At 39.6% G+C, this 23,082-nt stretch overlaps 1 protein-coding gene across 2 annotated transcripts in view; it reads left to right on the forward strand.

Annotated features, from left to right (window-relative positions):
• jade2 (jade family PHD finger 2) overlaps positions 1-23,082 on the forward strand; it is a 226,410-nt gene that overhangs the window by 35,843 nt on the left and 167,485 nt on the right. For both annotated transcript variants that reach the window (XM_042007961.1, XM_042007963.1), the window contains exon 3: positions 4,400-4,485. In XM_042007961.1, coding sequence (XP_041863895.1) covers positions 4,400-4,485 — 86 coding nt within the window. The remainder of the gene's footprint in view (positions 1-4,399; positions 4,486-23,082) is intronic.

Here is a 23,082-nt window from a genome sequence, read left to right on the forward strand (position 1 = left end):
TGCTTTTTTTTTGAGTTAAATTTTGGCATTTTGTTGTAAACTTGTCCAGACAGACAGAAAATCAGATGTAAAAATGAGTTTTTTAATGCTTAGATTGTTTAAATACAGAGTTATGGCTAGAACATGGGAAACCAAAGCAACAACTGGGTGCTCAAAATTGGAATTATTCATCTTTTTTTCTTCAGCTGTCTTTTGATGCATTTTTTGTGTAGTTGAGAAAACTTTTTCAGTTGGTATCATCTGTCTCTGGAACGTGTGTGAAATTTACTCTTCTATTACAGTTTAATGGAAAAATCAATAAGATGTTATTTCAGCGGGAGAAGGGGATCTTTTCTTTTTGTGCTCATTCATCTCAAATAGCCAACTAAGGCTCTGACTTTGCTTTTAAAATTTATGAAGACAGAGTAACATAGGCTGCAAGAATAAGTTTTTTAACACTTAATCAAAGAACTTTATTATTTAATTTAGAATTTTAGATCTAATTGTGGCTAATGTAGTTGTTAAATCTTAGAATTTGGCACCTTGCACCTCGGCTTGTCGTGATCTCTGACAGTTAAGTGGTCACAGGTCTGCATGTAAGATGTATTTTACAACAGGTTTAATAGGCTCTTTTCCAGACCTGACCAAGCCACCTTGTGTTCAAGGCCATGCCGTCTGCCTCATAATAAGCTTTTAGCTGTTAGGTTCTCCTGACTGCTGTGGTGTGGACTCCAGCTGCATCTCTTCACTGGAGGTTATCAGGTTTCTAATTGAAGGATGCCCATGATAATTTTGGCTGCTGTGCACTGAGCGCGGCTTTTAATTAACACGCGGCCATGATGGTAACCTCCAACTGTGCTGTGGCCCGTTTGGTTATCTGGCCACGCTGACAGAGCTGTGCAGCTGCTGTTTGTGAGATGTGTAGATGCAACCTGCCTGAACACACACAAACACACACACACTCTGTGGAATGCAAATGCCTGAATACAATCAAAAATGTCCAGCAGATTAGTGCACAGCTGCCTTAAATAGTTTTATACCCAACACATGGACATGCAAATAAAGTAACACACCAGTAAAGAAAATTCTGGACAAGCACACATTATATTTTACAAACAGTTTTTCAGTGAGCCTCTTGCAAAGCTTTAGCCAAGCCTGTTTGGTGTAGCTGGTGGAGATTGCAGCTGAGTTACATCCATATTAAAGCGCTGGTCAAGTCTGTATTATCTCTCTGTGTTGGCTCTGTGATGGACTGGCGACCCATCCAGGAAGTACTCTTCCTCTTTCCTGATAGCAGCTGGGATAGACTCCAGCGCTTCTGAGAAACTACACTGGAATAACCAGTTAGAGCCAATGAATGGATGGAATATCAAACTAGAGCAGGGGTGTCAAACTTATTCTAGTTCAGGGGCCACTTACAGCTCAATTTAATCCCAGGAGGGTCGGGGCAGTAAAATAATAGAAAAATGGTCTATAGATAATGAAGAGTCCATCATTTTTCCCTTTACTTTAGTGCAAAGAAGTACAAGAATATTAAAGAAATGTTTATGATGAATAAACTATCCTTTTAGAAAACAATTATCATTGTATGACCTGGGCCATATATATTCATACAAAAAATATACAAAAATACATTTTTAATTTTTTAAATCTTGAAATTTATAAAATTGTATTCATAAATTTTTGTTTTTAAAAATTGTAGATTAAATAATTCTTAGAATATTTTAAATCTTTATCAATAAAAATATTTATTTAAATGATATACTATATATATTATATATAATATTTTTTTAAATATATTTTATTCATTTTACATGTTACACATTTATATACAGGTGAAATCATTGAAGTATTTATGATTATGGCTTACAGCTTATGAAACCCCAAAAATGATCCATCCCTTTTCTGCCGCTTATCTGGAGTCGGGTTGTGGGGGCAGCTGCCTAAGCAGGGAAACCCAGACTTCCCTCTCCCCAGCCACATTCACCAGCTCAGCCGGAGGGATCCCAAGGTGTTCCCAGGCCAGCCGAGAGATGTAGTCCATCCAGCGTGTCCTAGTTCTTTCCCGGGGCCTCGTTCTGGTGGGACGTGCCCGGAACACCTCACCAGGGAGGCGTCCAGGAGGCATCCTGACCAGATGCCTGAGCCACCTCATCTGCCTCCTCATAATGTGGAGGAGCAGCGACTCTACTCTGAGCCCCTCCCGCATCACTGAGCTTCTCACCCTATCTCTAAGGGAGAGCCCGGCCACCGTGCAGAGAAAACTCATTTCGGCCGCTTGTATTCGCGATCTTGTTCTTTCGGTCACTACCCACAGCACGTGACCATAGGTGAGGGTAGGAACATAGATCGACCGGTAAATTGAGAGCTTTGGCTTTTGGCTCTGCTCCTTCTTCACCACGACAGACCGATGCAGACGTCGCACTGATCCGCATGTCGATCTCCCGCTCCATCCTTCCCTCACTCGTGAACAAGACCCCGAGATACGTGAATTCCTCCACTTGGGGCAGGACCCTTTTGCAGACCCGGAGAGAGCACTCCACCCTTTTCCGGCTGAGGACCACGGTCTCGGATTTGGAGGTGCTGATTTTCATCCCAGCTGCTTCACACTCAGCTGCGAATCGCTCCAGTGAGCTGAAAATCACGGCCCGATGAAGCCAACAGAACCACATCGTCAGCAAAGAGCAGAGATCCAATCCTGACAACACGGTTGAATGCCTTCTCCAAGTCCACAAAGCACATGTAGATTGGTTGGGCAAACTCCCATGCCCCCTCAAAGACCCTGAAGAGGGTGTAGAGCTGGTCCACTGTTCCACAACCGGGACGAAAACCACACTGGTACTACTCAATCCGAGGTTTGACTATCCGACAGACCCTCCTCTCCAGCACCCCTGAATAGACCTTACCGGGGAGGCTGAGGAGTGTGATCCCCCTTTAGTTGGAGCACACCCTCCGGTCCCCCTTTTTGAAGAGGGGGACCACCACCCCAGTCTGCCAGTCCAGGGGAACTGTCCCCGATGTCCAGACGATGCTGCAGAGGCGTGTCAGCCAAGACAGCCCTACAGCATCCAGAGCCTTAAGGAACTCTGGGCGGACCTCATCCACCCCCGGGGCCCTGCCACCGAGGAGCTTTTTAACCACCTCAGCGACCTCAGCCCAATAGATTGAAGCGCCTGCACCAGCTAACACAGACTCTGCCTCCTCATTGGAAGACGTGTTGGTGGGATTGAGAAGGTCTTCGAAGTATTACCTCCACACCTCAAAACATCCCGAATCGAGGTCAGCAGCCGGGCTGCTAAAAAACCCCCACAAAACATAGAGTATTTCATGTTAATATTAGTACATTAAAACTTGTGAAGAGCTAGAGGTTATTTTAAATGTACATGTATATTTCTACCTGTGTGTAGTAATCCTGACCACCTGAATTGACTCAGCTAATCATACAAACTGAAGTCAGATCTATTAAGTAAGAAATATATTATAGAAATAAGAAGAATTTCCCCATTCTTTGAATTGTATTATATTTAAACATGGAAAAAAAAAAACAACAACCTCAAGTTGACAAATTAGATATTACTGTTACTTTTATTTTTTTTTAATCCAGTTAATGGCCTGTGTGTAATTTTAAAGTTCACATAATTCATCCAGAAACCAGATTGGACCTGTGGTGGACTGGTATGGCTCCTGAGCTGTAAATTTAACACCCCTGCACTAAAGTCAGGTCTAGGGCTGCATAGAGATGCAACAGTATGTTGATGTGCATCTACAAGCCAGTAGCATTGATCCAAATTGAAAACTTTAATGAAACATTGATGTGGAATTGTTTTATATATGATGAGCCTGTTCGCAGTTTTGCTGTCACTGCAGCTAGTTGTTCAGACGTCACGGTACTTCTGTGGTTTAGAAAAGTGGCAGAAGTGGCATGTGTAAATACACAACCACAGAAAGACACACATGGTTGTTGATTAAAGCGGTGGGTGGGATACTGGCTTCAGTGTCTGATTAATTGCAATTAAGCTGTGCATTAATGAGCTTGTAAAGGACTACAGTGGACTAACAGCTTAACAAGATGTTATTTATATTGTCATTAATTATTAAACCCCTTCATGAATCATTGTTGGGCGATTTCAATCAAAAGGCTGATTCAGAAATTTTACGAGTGAGGTTTTGTGTGTGTGTGTGTGTGTGTGTGTGTGTGTGTGGCTGCTTTGTTTTTATTTCTTGCTTTTTTGTGTTGAATCTCCAGCAGTGCAAATAACCGAACTCCATCTCATTTGTGTTGAGTAGCTTTGTGCTCTCCAGTCTAATCTTTTTTTATTAATTTTTGAGAGTGTGTGATGTTTGTGAAGTGCAGAGACTTGTTCATTATTAACAGACCTAAAATCAGTTCTGATAAAGCATTCTTGACATGTTGCTGCAGGTCAAGTGACGTCGTGGTCCAGGTCGTCTAAGAATACAGGCACCAGCAGCACATGGGTCCGTCACCAGCACAAGAAACCATCAGAGGTAAGTTATCATGGCAGATTGATTCTGAGCATACACGCCGCAGAAAAGTGTGTTTAATAATAACAGTAAGGTTGCCTGCTGATTTTATGTATTTCCTTTTTTGTAGAAGCTTTTGATTCATCAAGTAACATTATTTACTAATTCCGTTGAACCTGTGTGTGATATTTAGCTCTCTTTAAGGTTACAGCTCAGACAAATGCATTTTTTTTTTTGGTGGTATGAAACCGTTTTTGTTGCACAAAGATGAGACAGACATCTCTGCTTTCAGATGGCACTGTGTTGGTGTGGTTTGCTTTAGGTGGGGGAAATTAGCAGATGCATCAAAGTGGGCATTCACTGTTTTTGAGTTTATTACATGCCCATATGATTGTTTGGGGTCTGGTTGTATTTCAGTTAGGTGGCAATGCTTGGTCGAGGCTTTTAACTGACTTTCTATCATTTTGGGAGACTACATGTTAGGATTTTTGCCCATAAGCCCTGTTTCCACCAAAAAGTCTGGGTCGGTACAGGATGGATTGGTATGTATTAGGACTGGGTGAAATGGTCTAAAATCCCGGAATTTTTTCAAACCAAATCCGATTTCAGATTTTTTTTTCCTTTTCTTTATTAAAACATATTGAACTTAATAAAAGCAATATTAAACTTAAAGCTGTTTTTAAAGCATTATTTATATGAATGAATGACAGCCAAGAAAGTAAATAACATCATAGCTTTTTCACGGTATAAACGGCTTCATACCTTGCATAGAGATATGCAACACAACGCATCCGTGATCTCTTTCCATCTGGATCCTTATTATACAAGATCCACTGTGGAAATAATTTCTCTGTAGGTCGTCTCTTAACAAGAGTTTGAGGGCTGAAGTTTTCGTCTGCATCTCGAAGACAGCAGAAGGTGCAAGTGTCTCATTTCACTGTAAATCTGTTGGTGCTTACAGACAAACACCGTTCTGGTGCAGAGGGCGGGCTGAATCCACTGCTAACTATGGAAGCCCAAGGAGAGCATTTACAGTGCATATAAAAGAGGAAAAAAATCCAGATTTTCATTAAAGTAAATCATTAGACACGGATAATTAGATTTATTGATTTTATCGATTAATCGTCCAGTCCTAGTATATATGTTTTGGTTTCCAAGGGAAAAAAACTGCAAAGGGTGCCAAAAATACGACACTTAGCTTAGCTCCCTGAAAACAGACCAAATCACACGTGTAACTGACGCAGGAGATGGACAAAACTGTTCGTCCGTCTGCGTATCCGTTTTCTGCGTGATCAGGGTTTTACAGAGCAATGCTGCCCTGAGTCGAACCCATTGGTGGAAATGAGTTTATGGATTCTTTATGGCAAGTATTTTATGCAGCCCCCCTGTACTTGGGGCATTTATTATGAAGCTATTAACAGTAAATTGTACACAGGCAAAAAAACTAACCATGACCCTGTCAGCCTTCCCTCTTTTTCCTGTTTAGTTTCAGTTTGTAGAGCTGTAACAATGAAAATGAGCTTCTTAATACTTGTTCTTGCTCCTTTAGAATCTATTGTTCTAAAATCCTCAAATAGACAATAAACCTTTTTAGTAACTATTGATCAAGTTACTTATATCAAGAAAACTACTTGATAACTATCCGTGGCTGGTTGGAGCAGCCTTAGTAAAGGGAAAAAAAAGTCTCTTTGACATGTACAGACTCACTGTTCTGCGCCTGCTTAATGATTTCAATATACTGTATGCTTGTTCATGTTGCTCAGCACTCAAAGGATTTGCTCCTGTTATGATCCTTTTTCAGCAAATATATCGCAGAAGAAAAGTGCAAATTCGGCAATTTACCGAAATAACCTAGTCAGGTGTGTTGCTCCTGGACGGGCTCAGTTGTTCCTGCTGCTGTTTCCTCTGCAGAGTTGGCTGCTGTAATGTGGAAGATTTGTAAGAGGAGACCACACTGGATGCACAAAGAAATGCAATAACAAGATAATTAATTTGTTAACATGCAGTCGGTTAAAATTTACCTCCTAGTGTGAGTTTTGAAGGTAACATATCCAGCTGTAGTTGCTATACATCAGTGAGACGAGCACTTCTTTACAATGTAAATACAGTCATCTCCATCCCCACAGCTAAATCAACCGAGCACAAACTGGTTGGCTAAAATGCTGGGTCGGAGCACCCATATGGTCATGATGAATGATCCCAAACGCTCTCAAATGACCACCCTGAGGAACAAACTGGCATAATCCAGTTGGAAAAATGATGCACTTTACCAGTTGTGGTGAGGCATTGCCCGCCACAATCACACATTCCTCCCACTCTGTTAGAAAAGTGGGTTCAAATCTGTTTAAGGAGAACTCCACTTTTGTTGTAGGAGTTTAATTCTAGCAATGGCTTTCTGGCACTTGGAATAAATGACATCTCCTCAGAAATGAAGGACAGGAGGCAGCTGCCACTGATGCTACTTCAGCTTCTTGAGTTATTCTTTGAGAAATGTCTCTTGCTAAATGAATGAAAAGTATTTTAGAGGACACTGCTTGCAGTTCCTCTCCATTCGGCCTACAAAACAGTGTTAAATACTGGCTGAAGTGAAAGAGCAGAACTGTTCTTTCTTCTTTTTTTTCCACATAAAACTGAACAGGGCAAAGCAGCATACATCCTCCTGAAGTAGAAGTCATCAGCAGAGCATCTGTCAGGCTTGTGTGTTTGAAGCTTCCTCCCCCTCTGCTCCATCTAGTTAACCACAGGCTGTTGGAAGGTCCTGTCAGCAATCAGTCCCTGGGTAATTACTACTGTAGCTCTCTGCTCTGACCCGGGCCTGCGCTGAGCAGCCAGGGGCCACGTTCCCTTTCATAACGCTGCCTCCTCGCTGTGGGGCACGCTGCTTTTTCATAAGGGATGATGCTTTACTGTAATTTCTCTGCTCTTCTCTGTAGCTGAGATCGACGGGGAAAGGTCGAACAAATATAAGTATAGGTGATATACGACAAAGGCTCACTGCAAAGTTTTTGATTCAACAGTTGCAGCTGCTTGTGAACTGATGTTAGAGAGGCTCATTATTACCAATTAAAAATGAACTTCCATTTATCTTGGAGATGTTGACAGATCACACTGTTTTACTAATGGAAGTTTAATGTTCGTGTCGTTATGGGAGGGCTCCACACTGCTTTTTTTTCCAAGAACTTGATTGTGTGATGAAGCCACTATAAAATATGACATTAGAAGATTTGCTTTCACATCCAAACAGCTCTGCTGGAGGAGCTTTCAGAGTTTGTGAGATAAATGTCTCAGTTTGCTTGGAGTGGAGTGAATTTTGGATCAAAGATAATCTGACTTGAATTTCCAACTTAGAAATAGGCAGTTTGCATCCCTCTATTGTCTGACTTTCCATAAACAGACATACAACAATAATGTGAAATTTACACAGAGATAAACCAGGTGCTACAGCTGGCACGACCTGAACTCCTTCACATTTTTGCTTTTCTTCCTCACAACTAATTGCCACTGTAGACGTTTTTTAAGGTTGGCCTGCCTGAAACTGTTTGACATCATCTCTTTTTTTCTCTACTTATTGTGTGCACATTGAAAAGATCATGCATTGACTTTTTTAAAGTGTGAGCATCTATACACGGGGACACCTTGAATAAACAGCTAATTTGAAGCTAGTAGACGTCCTCGGTTATTAAACTTGAGAAACTCCCTAATTTAGCGCTTGAACTTTGAAAAGACTGTTGGTGTCATACGTAGTTTCACAGAATCCTGCAAGTTTCATTTAGAATTAATCTCATAATGTGGGAAATTCCCACATAAACATACAGCCATATAAATAAATTCTGTTCAGGTAACATAAACAGTGGATGAATGTACAGAAACATGAGAAGACTAATGGACTTCCTAGTTGAAGCGCCAACTCTTACCTCTGTTGGAGCATCACTTGTTGACATGAGCCCTTTTCGATCACAGGAACAATAAATTGACGCGGGGACTTCAAAAACTTCAGCTGACATTATGCGGGTAAAAAAATGTTCCATCACCCCAGAAAGCACCTAGTAGAGGGAAAGGACTTTCAGATTCTTTTGGAGTTGGGGCTGTGTGCTGAAGATCTCTGATTGGTGGGGCATACTTGCAGCGTTACACTCTTTGTTTTTTAAGCTGGTGTGCGGCTGCAGACATTTTCATTTTATCTCTCAAAACTTGGCTTCGTGTTTTGATCATTTGACAAATGGAGCTATGACAAGTGGACGGATAGCGAGTATTTGACGAGGACGACACTTCAAGTCGGCAACTGGAAACGCCAGAGCTGAATGAAGGCTCACACAGAAATAAACTCTGGAGAACTTAAAGAAACTGAGGGCACTTCCACACCAGGATACCAGGAATCATTTTACCCTGGTTAATAAATTCCAGGAAATAAAAATTCCTGGGAATGTAGGTGGAAAACCCCCTATGCAGTATATACAAACAGGGTCTTCGTTGGCGCCCAGTCCTGCAGGCCTGTAACAAACAGGTTTTTGGTTCTCTGTATTTCGAACAACCAGAATACATCTCATTTTCTTGTGCTTAACTATGCCTGCTGGACGACTTTGAGGCGGACACATTTGTTCATATGTTCTTCTTGATCTCGAGTGTTTTTGATTGGGTGCAATAATGTGTGTTGATTCTCTGGAAACTTTTAACTGAGCTGCTGCCTTTCTTGGTCAGAACACTAAAAAATACATTTTTTGAGACTTTTGCTGGTTAAGTAAGTGTGTTTTACACACTGGTATTGAGTGCAGTGGGGTGGTCTTTGTTGGTTTTGAGTGGCAGCTCAGACGTGAGGCAGATATGAAGGCAACAAGGTGCCATGGAGGTTAGATGAGTTGGAAGACTAGTTGTCTGCTGTTGCTGTAGCAACAGATGAAACAGAGGGCTACTGCTTCATTTCTAAAATATTTTGTTGTTTCAGTTTGCACAATTTCTGAACAAACATTTCCAAGTCATATCTTTATAACTTTAAAAGATAAACTTTATTCAATTGGGGAATTCTTGTAATACAAATAAATGTTAAATTAATCAGATTAAACTGAGCAAATAAACTAAAAATGGTAAAAAAAAAAAACAAAAACAAAAAAAATCTACCAAGCTACCAGAACAGAAATAATTAGTAATACTACTCATTTCAAGGCACACTGTTGGTATCATGCCAAAGAAATTAGAGAAAAGGGATCCACTGAAAGAAAAACTAACACACTGATGTAGCTCGTCGATTTGAAAGTAAGAAAACATACCGGTCTAATCTAAAGTAAAAAAAAGGACAACATAAGACCTGTAGTTAAGGTCACAAACAGCATGTTGGGAATTTTGGAAAAAGAAAAAGAACTGCAGGCTGTGTTGACTACATGTGCAGTCAGAGCTAATTATTTTTCTTTTGACACAAGCTGACACAAGAAATTCTTCTTAAGCCACATTACTAGAGTTCTGTCTTTTAAGAGCAACTGTTTGCATGTTACACATCAGCCAGAGGTAGCTGTAGGTGCTGTCTGTGTGTGATGTGCCCAGAGGCCATAGCAACAACTTGTGTGTTTCACATGCCAAAAGGTCACAGCCCTGATGAAACGGCATCCCTGTTTTAGCAGTAATACCAAAGCCGAACAGACCTTTAAGGTCATGTCCCTCATTTGTTTAGCTTCACAGTCATGAGTGTCACTCTGTTTTCTTTACTGCTGCAGTGTAGCAGCACTTACTCACATAAGTGACAAAAACACAACTTGAAATGAAAAGTAACTGAGAAGGAATATAAAATATGTATTTACAGAAATTGTAATGTTATAAAAATTAAGATTAAAATATAATAAAAAAAAGTGACATGCAGAGATTACAAGGCAGATTTATCCATCAAAGTAAAGTCTGCATTGTTCAATGGATTTTTTGCAAAAAAAAAGAAAAAATCTTTATTTTTAAATGAAAGTAGATATTGCTATCTACACTCACTTGTCACTTTATTAGGTACACTTGTTGAATTGCTTGTTAAAATGAATAGCTAATCAGCCAATCACATCTCTGCAATTCATAGACAAGGTCAAGATGACTTGCTGAAGTTCAAACTGTGCATCAGAATGAGGAAAGCAGAGGATTTTAGTGACATTGAACAAGGCCTGGTTGTTGGTCTGGGTATTTCAGAAACTTATGATCTATTGGGATTTTCACACATCTGGATAGTTTAAAGAGAATGGTCTGGAAAACAAAAAAGAAAATATCCAGTGAGCGACTGTTTCTTGGTCCAAAATGCCATGCTAATGTCAGAAGGGAATGGGCAGACTGGTTGGAGATGGTAGAAAGGCAACGGGAACTTAAATAACCACTGGTTCTAACCAAGGTATGCAGAATAGCATTTCTGAACACGCAACACTGTCAACCTTAAAGCAGATGGGCTACAGCAGCAGAACACTACACCTGGTGCCACTCCTATCAGCTAAGATCAGGAAACTGAGGCTACAATTCACACACACTCACCAACACTAGATAACAGAAGATGGAAAAACCTTACCTGGTTTGACGAGTCTCCATTTAAACTCCTCATTCAGATGTTAGGGTCATAATTTGGTTTAAACATCTTAAAAGCATGGATCCATCCAGCAGGATAATACAGCTTGTCACAAAGCTCAAATTATCTCCAACTGGTTTCTTGAACATGACAATGAATCCATATGGGTTAAGTCCAGTAGAGCAGCTTTGGGATGGGGTACAACTGGAGATTCTTATCATGGAAGTGCAGCTGACAAATCTGCAGCAACTGTGTGATGCCGTCCTGTCAATATAGAGCAAAACCTCAGAGGAATGTTTCCAATGGCTTGTTGAATCTATCACAACAAGAATTAAGGCAATTCTAAAGGAAAAAGGGGGATCCAACCTGGTACTAGCAAGGCAAACCTAATTGAGTGGCCAATGAGTGTACTGTATAGCTGTATTGTCAGCCTCCTGTTCTATGAACACTTTGATTTTACTGAAAAACGTTTCATATTTTGTTGCTTACTGAAATGTCAGATATTACCAAAATGAAGTGCTTCATAAAAAAGAAAGAAAAAAAATTAGGTAACAAAAGCTGATATTTTCTGCACTGTATCCCCTCAGGGATGAAAAGTGACCTGTGGCTAACATTGTGGACAACTTTATAGGTTGGTGCTCACCCTCAGCTCAAGGAGGTGTGGTGGCTGGTAAAGACGCCGGACGTGTAATGACAACGTAGCTCTTAACTAAAAATGAGCCGTATCTATTTGTGCCTTTGCAAGTCTTTTACTGCAGTTCTGACTTTCCTTAGAAGTGGTTTACATGGTTTCACTCATCGGAAGGAGGACACAGTCAAACTCTTCCTCTTCTCTACAGTTGTTTTTATCTTCTGTTAGATGAGGCTAGAGACTGAAGCTTTTTGTACATTTTGTAGACAAACAGGAAGTCATTATCATACAGTACACACACAGAAAGCACATATTTGCTCTTGTGATTAATGGTTATGGGGAGCAGTGCGTTGTATTTACGTGCGTCCTAGATGAAATGTGCTGTTTAAAAATTCACTGCAGTGTATTGTTGCTGCTGTGGCACAGAGTGAGGACTCTCCCTGTAGTAGCTCCGGCCTCATCTCAAGTAACAAAAGCAGAGCTCCCCCTTCTTCACATAAATTCCCACTGCTCTCCCCTGGGGATTGTGTGACACTTGTCAAAACACTTAAACGCAGACAAAGGACACGCACATTTGTTGGAATCTTGTCACCAATTTGTTGAGACAGAAACAGGAATGTCCTCACTTTGCACTCTGGAGAAGTTTTGGCATTTAATTAGTTTGGTTTTGTTTTTTTAATGAAAGATGAACTGTTTTTTTTTTTTCTGAAAAGTTTTTTTCTGACCATCAGTCAAGCTACACTATACTAATGAATATAATAAATGCTCAGGTTTATGACACGTTCCGTCTTTAACGTGCATGAAAGTGCACGCGGCAGCTTCCAAATTGAGATTGTCCCTACTACTGTAAGAACTTTTGTCCTCACCTTTGATCCAAATAATTTAAGCTTAAGGAATATCGAGTTTCAGTCCAGTAGTAGAACTTCCCTTGTACACCGTTGCAGACTAAAGTCCTTAAAACTTATAATTTTAAGGTTCTGTGGCTTTTTACTGAGGATTTGTGTTTTTCAGGCCAATTAATCAGAATTAAACTTTTTTGAGGCCTGTCTGCATATGGGTATACACACGTGATATTTTTCATTAAAGCAAAGAAAATCTACATATATGATGGAAATAAAACCTTGATGTTAATTTCTACATGAACTCATTAGCCCACTCTCCAGATGAAATCATGCCTGCACTGTAAGCAGCTTGAGAGGTATCATCTTGTTAGTTTGAATGATATTTGATACTGCAATGCAATGTTATGGTTTTTTTTTACTGTTGCCTAGCAACCCTTCGAATTAAAACAACAACTTTTCCTCTTCATTTATTTGCTTACTTATTCCAGTTGTTTCCATTCTGTTTTCTTGTAATTACATCTTTGCTTTTTTACTTAAAACCACACAGTTATATATATTTTTTCTTTTTCTCACTGTTTGCTTGGTCATGTGTGCTAATAGACAGTTCATGTCACAGGAAACTCCCCTTTAATTTGATTATTTGTGGTTGTAGTGGTTGTTTATGTTTGTTATGAAAATGGTAAAATGGTAATCATTAAAATTCTGATTATTTACATTTAAATGAAACTTAACTTGGACCCCATGATTCTTAAAAATGAGCATGTTGTTTAAAATAAGATATTATTACTGTTATTACGGCATTTTACTGAATATAACTACCTCTTAGTTAATCTACATTCGAACTAAGTAAAATCAATGTCGGACGAGCTATTAGCTTTGAATATCAGCTTTTTAGTGCTCCACATTTTCATAATAAAGTTCAATAGTACCGTCATAATCAACACATATCTAGTTCAAACTTAATGGTTGTAATCATAGTCTGACCAAAAGTGTATTTATTGCCATCCATCCATTTTCTTCCGCTTATCCGGAGTCGGGTCGCTGGGGCAGCTGCCTAAGAAGGTTATGAACAGAATAGGTGACAAAGGGCAGCCTTGGCGAAAACGATTTAATGTATTGATTATTTATTATTTATTTATTATTATTTATAATTATTATTATTATTAATCAATGTATTTATTGCTTTAATTTAAATTCCACCCATTTTTTAATTTAATATATTGACCTACAGGAGGCAGTTTTTTTTTTTTATTTAGCTAAATCACCACATCTCTGCAGAGGTGCAAATTATGTGGTTTAAACAAGTTGTAAAAAATGTGTCTTAATCCCCAAATTTTCCAAAAAGATGTGACTTGCAGTCAGTGCAATATTATTTTTTTAAACTTGTCCTATCCAGCATCGTAGCAAACAGAATGATAGTCTGGCTGCTGTGTTGAGGAGCTTGATGGGTATAAGGCTCCTCTTGATAATCTAATTTTTTATTTCTTTATTTATTTAAATATATTGTTTTATCTTATTCATTTGGTATTGTGGAATTTATGTAATCTTGTTGGACCTGACAGGATGGGACAGAATAAACAGGACAGTAATAAAGAGAAGAAAAGAAGAAAGTGGAAAAAAGGAAGCAGAGACAAGATAAAGTAGATAGAAGCAACGACCCTTCTATCCAAACTTACACCAGACAACCAACTGCTACACCTGTACAGAAACACAACAGAACATTTCCTACAGCTTTTACAAGTTAACTAAGCTGACAGTCATTAGGAGTTCCTAAAAACAGTAACCAAGACAATAACAAGATGTATCACAACAACAACCAAAGTACCAAAGACACACACATGTAAAAAGGAGAGAACAAAAAATTAAATAAACGAAAGTATCTTTTATTGTATAAACCCATTGGGCAGCTCAGTGACTGTGTCTGCATGTGGAGTATGAGGAGTCGGGAGTGAAAAGAGATGAGTGTGATCGTGCAAATGCGACCATGCCTCTGTGGATGCTAGAGGCAGACTAGGGCAGCCCAGAGACGCGGGCGATCAGCAGGAATCCTGCAGCACGAACCCAAGCCACCCCACCAGCGAGCCAAGATCGGCAGCCGCTGACCCCGCCAGGCATCAGCCACCTAGGGCGGCCAGAACGAAGGGCCCCTTCATATCAATTCACTGGGAGTGCCCAGGTCCACGACCCACCATCCCAATGCCCATCATGGCCTCCCCTACAGGTGCATGTAATTTCTTCCCACATACACACCTATGTCCCGCTCATCCTGACATATATACACGCATGCACGCACGCACACATGCAATCAGTGCAATACTTAATAAGTATAGAACAACCTGTGTAGGGGGTTCAGTGATTGATGGAAACTTTAGCACAAAAAGCACTAATTTCTTCCTCTTTTATTTTTTTTCTCATTTTACACTAAATGCTTATTTCAAACTTATTTTATATAAAAAAAATGTCACTATGTCGCATTGTTGACAGTATGAGATCCCCAGAGCCGTCATAGTCTCTGAGGACGAACAGCAGAGAAGGAAAGGTCTTCCTAGAGGCCGAGGACCCTAAATTCTGAATCTGCTTCAGCCACAAGTAATTAGTTTTAAGATGGCTCAATCACTGTTACCCCTACCAACCACCATGGTCAGCTGGAGGTGATGTCAGGAGATGAGAGGTTATAAAGTATCAGAAATAGAGTAGAATAATATGACTTCCTTCAGCCCTGAGTGGTGTGAGCATCTCTGCTGCTGTTGAGAAACAGAGACACAGGTGAAGTCTCAGCTGGACTTTGGATTTTACTGTAATGACCCCAAATTCACCATTTTTCAACCAAACCAGCTGCAGACAGACTCTTGAATTCTCTGGATCAACTCTTGTCATAGACTACAAGTACTTTTGGACTTTAAGGACTTTATACTGAGTGCCTTTTACTGTGGGGAAAATGTCATGACACAAAGGGATGAAGAGACTGTTTTGATCAGACTGCTTTTTAATCCCTTTCTTGTGTTTTCTGTGCATTTAAACAGCCTCAGCTTTCAATGACCACGATTGAGGATCCCTGGCTTGGTGCAACATAAAACAGACCCTCAGCTTAGAGCTTATTTTCCTAGCTTCTAAATTCATACCTTGCAATATATAAGTGCCCAGATCATGAAAGGAGAGCTGCTGTTAACTAGTGTGAGCAGTAAGATTAATCTGAATCACTGAAGTCGCTTAATGGTATTTACTACTGAAGGAATCAGGGTAGAAGAGCCGTTAGAAGCCAGGCGAGTCTCCTGACTTAAACAGGCTTTGCTCAAGCCTCACTGTGGTGACAACCCTTAGGGACTGAGGCCCTTAACTATTGGATGGAGAGCCAGTCCAAACTACCTATGCTGGATTTTTCGGCCGTTCTAACAGCTAAGATAAATGTTGCCAGTGCAGATTTTACTGTTGTTTAGTTGAACAAGGAGTGATGAAAGGAGCTCCTCTCAGTGCATCATGGGAGGAAGGAAGTGGCATTAGTGGGGTTGTCAAGCAAGGTGGAGCAGGTGTGAAATTGTGTCAGTGTCATTGTTTCTTTGTGCATAGATACATCTGCATGTATAAATGTGTGTGATGGCGGAAGAACCAGCAGTATGTAAACAACTGTAGTAGGGCTGCAACTAATGACTATTCTGATTAAAACGACTAGTCGACCAATCGGATTATGTATCTTATAATTATTATGGGTTAGTCCAGAAAAAAAGTAGTGCACTCAAAATTACCCACAACGCATCTTGAAAAGTAGTGAGCATCGATGGTCACTAGATGGGTCAATATAGACCACAGTGCATTGTGGGCAGAAGCTCAACATAGCGCAAGGAGGTGAAAAAACATTTTTATTGAATAGATATGCAACAATGAATAAAATAACTTTTAAGGAATAAAAAAAATATATTTACACACAACTTTGGATTGGATTTGGAATGACATCTTTATGTACGTTGTGGTTGCCATAGTGACGGCTGGTAGTCACGTGGTTTGCGGCGAGGAAAAAATAGGCAGCTTTGTGTCCGAATCGCCAAGAGAATTAGTGCACAATGTAGTGTGCTATATAGTGCAGCCCTATGTAATGAATGAGGGGGTAGGGGAGTAGGGTGGACATTCGGACACAAGCCCATGTGTCACTCTGTAGGTTTTTCTTTCTTTCTTTTTTTTTTTTTTGCCGACAATAGTCGACGGTTAAATGCGTTGTCGACTAGTTTTATTGTCAACTATTGTCAAAAATGTCGACTAATTGTTGCAGCCCTAAACGGTAGTAATTACAGTGATAGTGTGCTGTAAGATCTGAAAGACGAATCTACTAGAGCCTTGTATGATAATAAACTCTACATTTTGTGTTGATTTGCTTTGTATGTATAAGTGTTAGCCAGCTGGAGTAAATGACATGACCTCACTTGGTTTATTATGAACAGATTTGAGTTGAAATTAGTTGTTGTTGCATTTCTTTTTTCTTTTTTTTTTTTACTTTATTATAATGTCAGGACACACAGGGTATGTATGAAGGATCACCTTTAAACAAGAACCAACATGACACAGTTATTGAGATGTGACCTGGGTCATATGGTTGTCTCACCCATCAAGCAAGAGCCAATTCAACTCGGGAAACTTGTGTGCTATCTGCTAATCACATAAAGTCTCATTAATGCTCTATGTTAAATATTTTTATGCATATGGATTGAGCCTTCTGTCCAATTATTTTTAACATGAAGGACGTCATCTCTGTCCTTTATGTGTGTGTTTCAGACTATTTTCAGAGAGCTTGCAGGTGCTCTCTGGAGCACCAAACTGTGGAGACACAGTTTAGCTGACGTATAATTAGTGAAATGATCAAAGAAGAGGAGGAAGCCGCGCTGTATGTCTGCATAGACCACCACCGTCAACTGTGCTGCCTATTTTATCTCTCTTTCTGATAATGTGCATTATTGTGAGCTCCTCCACTGCCATGTTTGCTGTTGAAACTGACAAAAAACTTGGATGTGAACTGCGAACTCTGCACTGCCCTCCAGTGGATGTATTACCTAACAACCGCCAACTATTTACGTACATAATGAGGCTTATGGTCATAAGAGTTGGAATAGGTTGCTGAGTAATTTTTGAGGTGATTTCAATGTTTTCTTGTTGACTAAAACCATGTTATGTCCTGTTCTGTTCATCAGATGTACATCTGTTTGACACTCTTTTATAATTCATCTTATAGTCCCTGAAACAAGTTCTGAAACCACCATCAAGCTGGGAGCAATTTAAATAAAGTTTCATACAAAACAAATACAAACTCAAAATAAGACATGGAAAGCCCAACCAAAATAAAACAAAAAAAAACAAAACAAAACAAAACAAGACAAAACAAAAAAAACTTACCTAACCCCTAACCCTAACCCAAATGTCAAAGCCAAAAGTAACCTAACTGAACCAAAAATTAAAACAGGACTACTGGTAATTTTCAGCTCAGCTCAATTCCTAATGACAAAGCACAAGCCACCAACTGCTTTACAGAGAGTCATGTGAAGAAAGAGGAAAAGACAAATTAAAGACACAGAGGCGGGTGTGGCAGATGTTAGACACTAACCATCAGCCCACTTTCTGTCAGATATTTAGATTTATTTAGATCTTTGACCTTTCAGGCTCTTTGTGCCCTTTTGTGGCTCCAGAATTGACAGATTTATGTTCAGAAAGTAAAGTTTTACACATTCAAGGTAGAAAAGTATAAGTAAAGGTTAGATGTGATGGAAAAAAAAGTTGACATACATAAAATCACATGACTTCTCTATAAATCACTTTATAAATGCAAAGTGGTTTCTAGCTTCAAAGATGAGTGAAGAAATGGATGAAAATATTCAAGAGGTCATCACGGTAACTCTCACTCAGCGCCAACTTCTGCTTAACTTGATGTACCTGACATTAGTAATGACGGTAATGGATGGAGGGGGAAATAAATTAGCATCATATCCATCAATCAGGGTTAAATTGTGATATAGATAGCATCTGTAAAGCCAGTGATCTACCAAGAAATTTCAGGTTGTAATGATCTTGAGTGTCATACAAACGCTTAACTAACCATGTGTGCAAAAACAAGCATGTGCTCTATCTAAATGTGTGTGTGTGTGTTTGTGTGTTGTACTAAAGAGCAGCTGTTGGAGCTCATTACAGTCCAGGAAAAACAGCTGTGAAACTCCATGGCAACCAGATGTAAACAGTCCTGAGTTGATGTTAATTTCTTTCTGTCTCTTTCTGTTTCGCACACACAAACACACGCACACACACACACACACACTCACATTGTTTGCCAAGCTCATCGAATGGATGAGCAGCCTGGATGGATGGTGAAGAGCTTTGCATGTCGACACATACCAACTGGGAGATGAGTGCTAACATACAGGCAAACACACACATACACACACACATTTTCACATCCACACACAGTGAGCCAATTTAGCCTGCAGCTGTTGTATTTACCTATCGGTATTTCTCTTTTTGCTCAGGTGCTCAACTCTCTAGAACAAAACAAAAAGTAATTGCTTACACTCGATACGAAGATTGTGGAGAAAATGATGATTTTGGAAGTATGAATGTCTAAAAGATTGATGAGATAGAACAAGATAAAAATGATTGTATAGAATGATATGATAGAAGTGTAGATGAATGGATGTGGAACTGATGGACGAATGTGGAGACGAATGATCTTTTCCAGTGTTTTGATTTATTATCCTTTCTAAGAACTGAAAATGAGTGTTTTAAATTTCACACAATCTGGTCCCCCATATGCGACTCAGCTAAAAATATTTAATCATTTTCTTTGTGTTGCAAAAGTTGGATGTTTTATGTCCAGTTGTTGACAGTTAATACTCATCAAGCCTGAATAATAACGTTACTCTATAGTGCGTTACAAAGTTATGATATAAATTAATACATTTTGGCTAGCAGCTGTGAGCTTCTTCCTGTTTACAGCAGTGATGCTGGCTCTCTTTAACGAATCCGTACAGACAACCTGTGTGAGAACTGTCGGCATTTGGCAGTTTTTTTATAACAGAATAAAGGTTCTGCTAAGTGCAGTTAATGCAGACATTGTGTTCAAAGTCCGCTTGTTGGGCTTGTTTTTCTGTGAAGTCGCTTGTTAATATCGTCAGTTGCGGGTTTTTGGGCTTGTTTTCTTAGTGTAGTTGCTTACTTGGGCTTCCTCTGCTCCCTTTATTAAGCACTCCTCATTCTCTCACAGCTGTGCACAATAAAGCAATAACCCCTGGATGCAGAACGGTAAATACTACGGTAAATAAACGGTTTATACTCGTCTGCGTACAGTAGAGTCGGTGCACCTGATGCTGGTTAAATGAGCTCTCGCACTCAAACGTATGGTTACAGCGTCGTGTTGAAGTTTCTCTTCTACACAAGTTCAGTAAGAAGCTTCAGAATTCCGCAAACACGTAATCACAAAACAACCAATCACAAGCGAGTACTTGTGCGTAACCGCTCTACAAGCAGTGGTGCACGTCAGGTCTGGAAGAGGTGCACACCAAGCCTCTGCAGAACTGTGCGGCTAATATGGCGGTGACGCCGTAACCAACCTTACGCAGATGCCACACGAGTATAAATCCAGCTTAACAGTATAACAAACCATTCCAATGCAAATTCAGGTAGGTTTTTGGTCAACAACGTGGTAGGACACAGGCTGGACATTTTCTAATCATCTCTGAGCCATATTACATAAAATTTTATTTTAAAATGTATATATCTGGCCCCAAAATAGCCTACATTTAGTTCCCTTGAGCAAGTCAACATCAAGCTGAATTCAAATGGGAATAAAACAGCATCTGCAATGAATGTGTCTATGTATATGCAAGCCGCATCAAATCAAGTCACCTTTATTTATACAGCACTTTTAGAAACTACCAAAATGCTTCACAGAAAATAAAGACAACATTCAAAGGTATAATTTCTATTGAGCTCTGTCTTCCACTTGCAGATATAGTTTGATACAGAGACATCTCTCTTTGATCCCAAATCATTTACTTAACTCCTTACTCTCATGCAGTTTCTTTCTTTCTTTTTTGTTAGTTTTACCTTTTCCTTTTGAAATGCTGCTTGTTGTCTGAGAGGATTATTAAATAGTATTTATCTCCTGCTCTTGCACTATTTGTAGGTTTGTTAAAATCTATTTTTTATTTTTAATTGTGTAAAACAAGCTGTGTTGCCTGTGCATGAAATGACCTCAAAATTAAATGTTTGACCTCAGTCTCATCAGCAATTCACTCTTTTTTTTCTCTCCACCACTATGAGGAGGAACACAAGCAGTTTCCATGTGATTGAATGGCCATGAACGTGGTGTTTTCGAACATGTGGGATTTATCAAAAGCTCATGCTTACCAATTTGTGTTTGACTGGCTTTTTTTTGTGTGTGTGTGTGTGTGTATGTGTGTGCATTCATCTCAGAGCCATCTCTGTTTGTGATTGATACATAAACCATCAGTATTGGCCAGAAAACTTCTTGCTGAAATATAAACAGATGGTGTGTATTTTGTCTGGATGGGAAGCAGATATTTACTCAACCATGAGCGTTTGTTTTATTTCTTCATGTATCATTTGTCTTCTTCATGTGTCGCTGCGCATGAAGCATCTGCAGTTTTGGTGTGTGTTTGGCTTTCATGCTTAAAGTGGCCCATTTTTCTTTTTTTAAGTCATGTGTGATAGATTTACAGCAGAACATCAAAGATCCTAATATTATATCTTAAAGAATGGGGGAAAATATCTACACAGAATCGACGCATTTATCTAAAAAAATGGAATATCTGAATGCGTTTACTGATTAAAAAGCATAAATATTTGAGGATTGTGGGTTATCTCATGCTTTGGTATTGCATCTGTGTCTGCACTGGAGTCGTTCAGGGACACTGCTGAGTTGTAGGTCACCCACGGTTTAGAAGGACTTAATGTGTAATTACAGCAGCTGGGAGTGTTAAAAGCATGAAAATAGTTTACAGCTGTATATCCCAAGCTACACTGAAAACTGCAGCTGAAGTGTAGATGTGTTGTGACTGCTGCCTTAAAGCAATGTAATCACAATGTTTGCATGACAGCAAAATGTCTGCATTCTTTCATCCACATGCTTATAATCTGAATAGTTTAGACGGATGCAAAATTACAGTTCACCTCCTAATTCGTACGGAAAACTGGCTGTACAGGACACATTCAGCATAGTTAAATATCAGGTTTTGGTCTCACTGTGGACGTCAAAGGGTGAAAAACTCTTTTGTAGACTTCTCTATCCAGATCCCTTATGCTGAACTGACATTCAGCAATAAAACTGTGAGAAAACCCTTGTTATAACCAGCATGAGGCCCTTCCACAAGACATGTGTCTGACTTTTCAGTTTCAAGAAGCCTCTTGCATTAAATACCTATGTTCATGCTCATTTTCTGAGTTAGTCTTATGAACATTGAGTTAAGAGTTAAAGCAACTGCCAGTAAAAACAGATTGAGTGATTAAATAAAGTGATTCACTTAAGGGGGATACACACTACAAGATTATCAGGCTGATTTTTGTCCCAATCTCCCCCTTGCGATCAAAACCAGCAAAGGCCCGATTGTCTGATGTTTGTCTGGTCCAATTCGCTCGGAAGGTCTCAGATAGAAAGATCATAAATAATGAACATGTTTAATATTTGCGACTATAAATCCTGTAGTGTGTGGTGTGTTTCGAGAGGAGCTGAGCACGCAGTGTGTTACATCATGCGTACCAGAACAAAAGCCAATCAAGACGTGAGTTGACTCTGCTGACTTAGATCTAACTGTAATATTTGTGACAATTTTTACTCACCTCTAACTCGCGCTGTAATGCATACAACCCACATACCTTTCGTCTCCATGACTTTTTCCATAATCATGTTCCTTTTTTGTGTTTTTTTCAAAAGTAAGAGGCCGAAAACAACCATTATTGTTTCTTCCTGTTCGCCCACTATGTTTGTTTACACTGAAGTCACGTTTGATTTTGTGAGACTGGGAATATTGAGCGCAAAGAACCTGATACTCTGCTGAGGAATCGGTTAGTGTGTGGTGTGCTCCGTAGTGCAACCCCACACACCATAAGATCAGAAATAAGACAGCTTGTATGATCCGTCTTTTGTTATCAAGTGTGTGGTCTCTAAATCTGTGAAGGATTGAAGTATCCTGTAATGTGTGCCTTTAGGTAAAACGAGTCCTAGAACATGCTGAACTTCACACGTCGATGATGCTTTACTGCAAAAGCTTCTGACACTGAATTTTTGTCCTGACAAAAAACAGCTTTTCATACGAGCCTAACGTGGCTCACAGCCTTCTTTGCAGCAGAATGGGCTAACAAATGATGCCATTTGAGTAGTTATAATAAGACTGCAGACCCATTCTCATTCACAGGTCATGGCATTTACTTTGGCCTGCACCCAGCAGCAGATGGGTGGAGTGGAGTGTATCAAGACTGCATCAAGGATAATTAAGTGAAGTCACAAATAGTATATAAAACTCTTTATAAAGCAGTGAGGATATAAATGTGGATCCTGAAGGAGAAGGTACATAGAAATAAACCTTATTGCTCAAATAAAACCTACAACTATATTGAGTATTTGTTTACTTGTTAGTGCA

The sequence above is a fragment of the Melanotaenia boesemani genome, chromosome 15, assembly GCF_017639745.1.
Source record: "Melanotaenia boesemani isolate fMelBoe1 chromosome 15, fMelBoe1.pri, whole genome shotgun sequence".
Lineage (NCBI taxonomy): Eukaryota > Metazoa > Chordata > Actinopteri > Atheriniformes > Melanotaeniidae > Melanotaenia > Melanotaenia boesemani.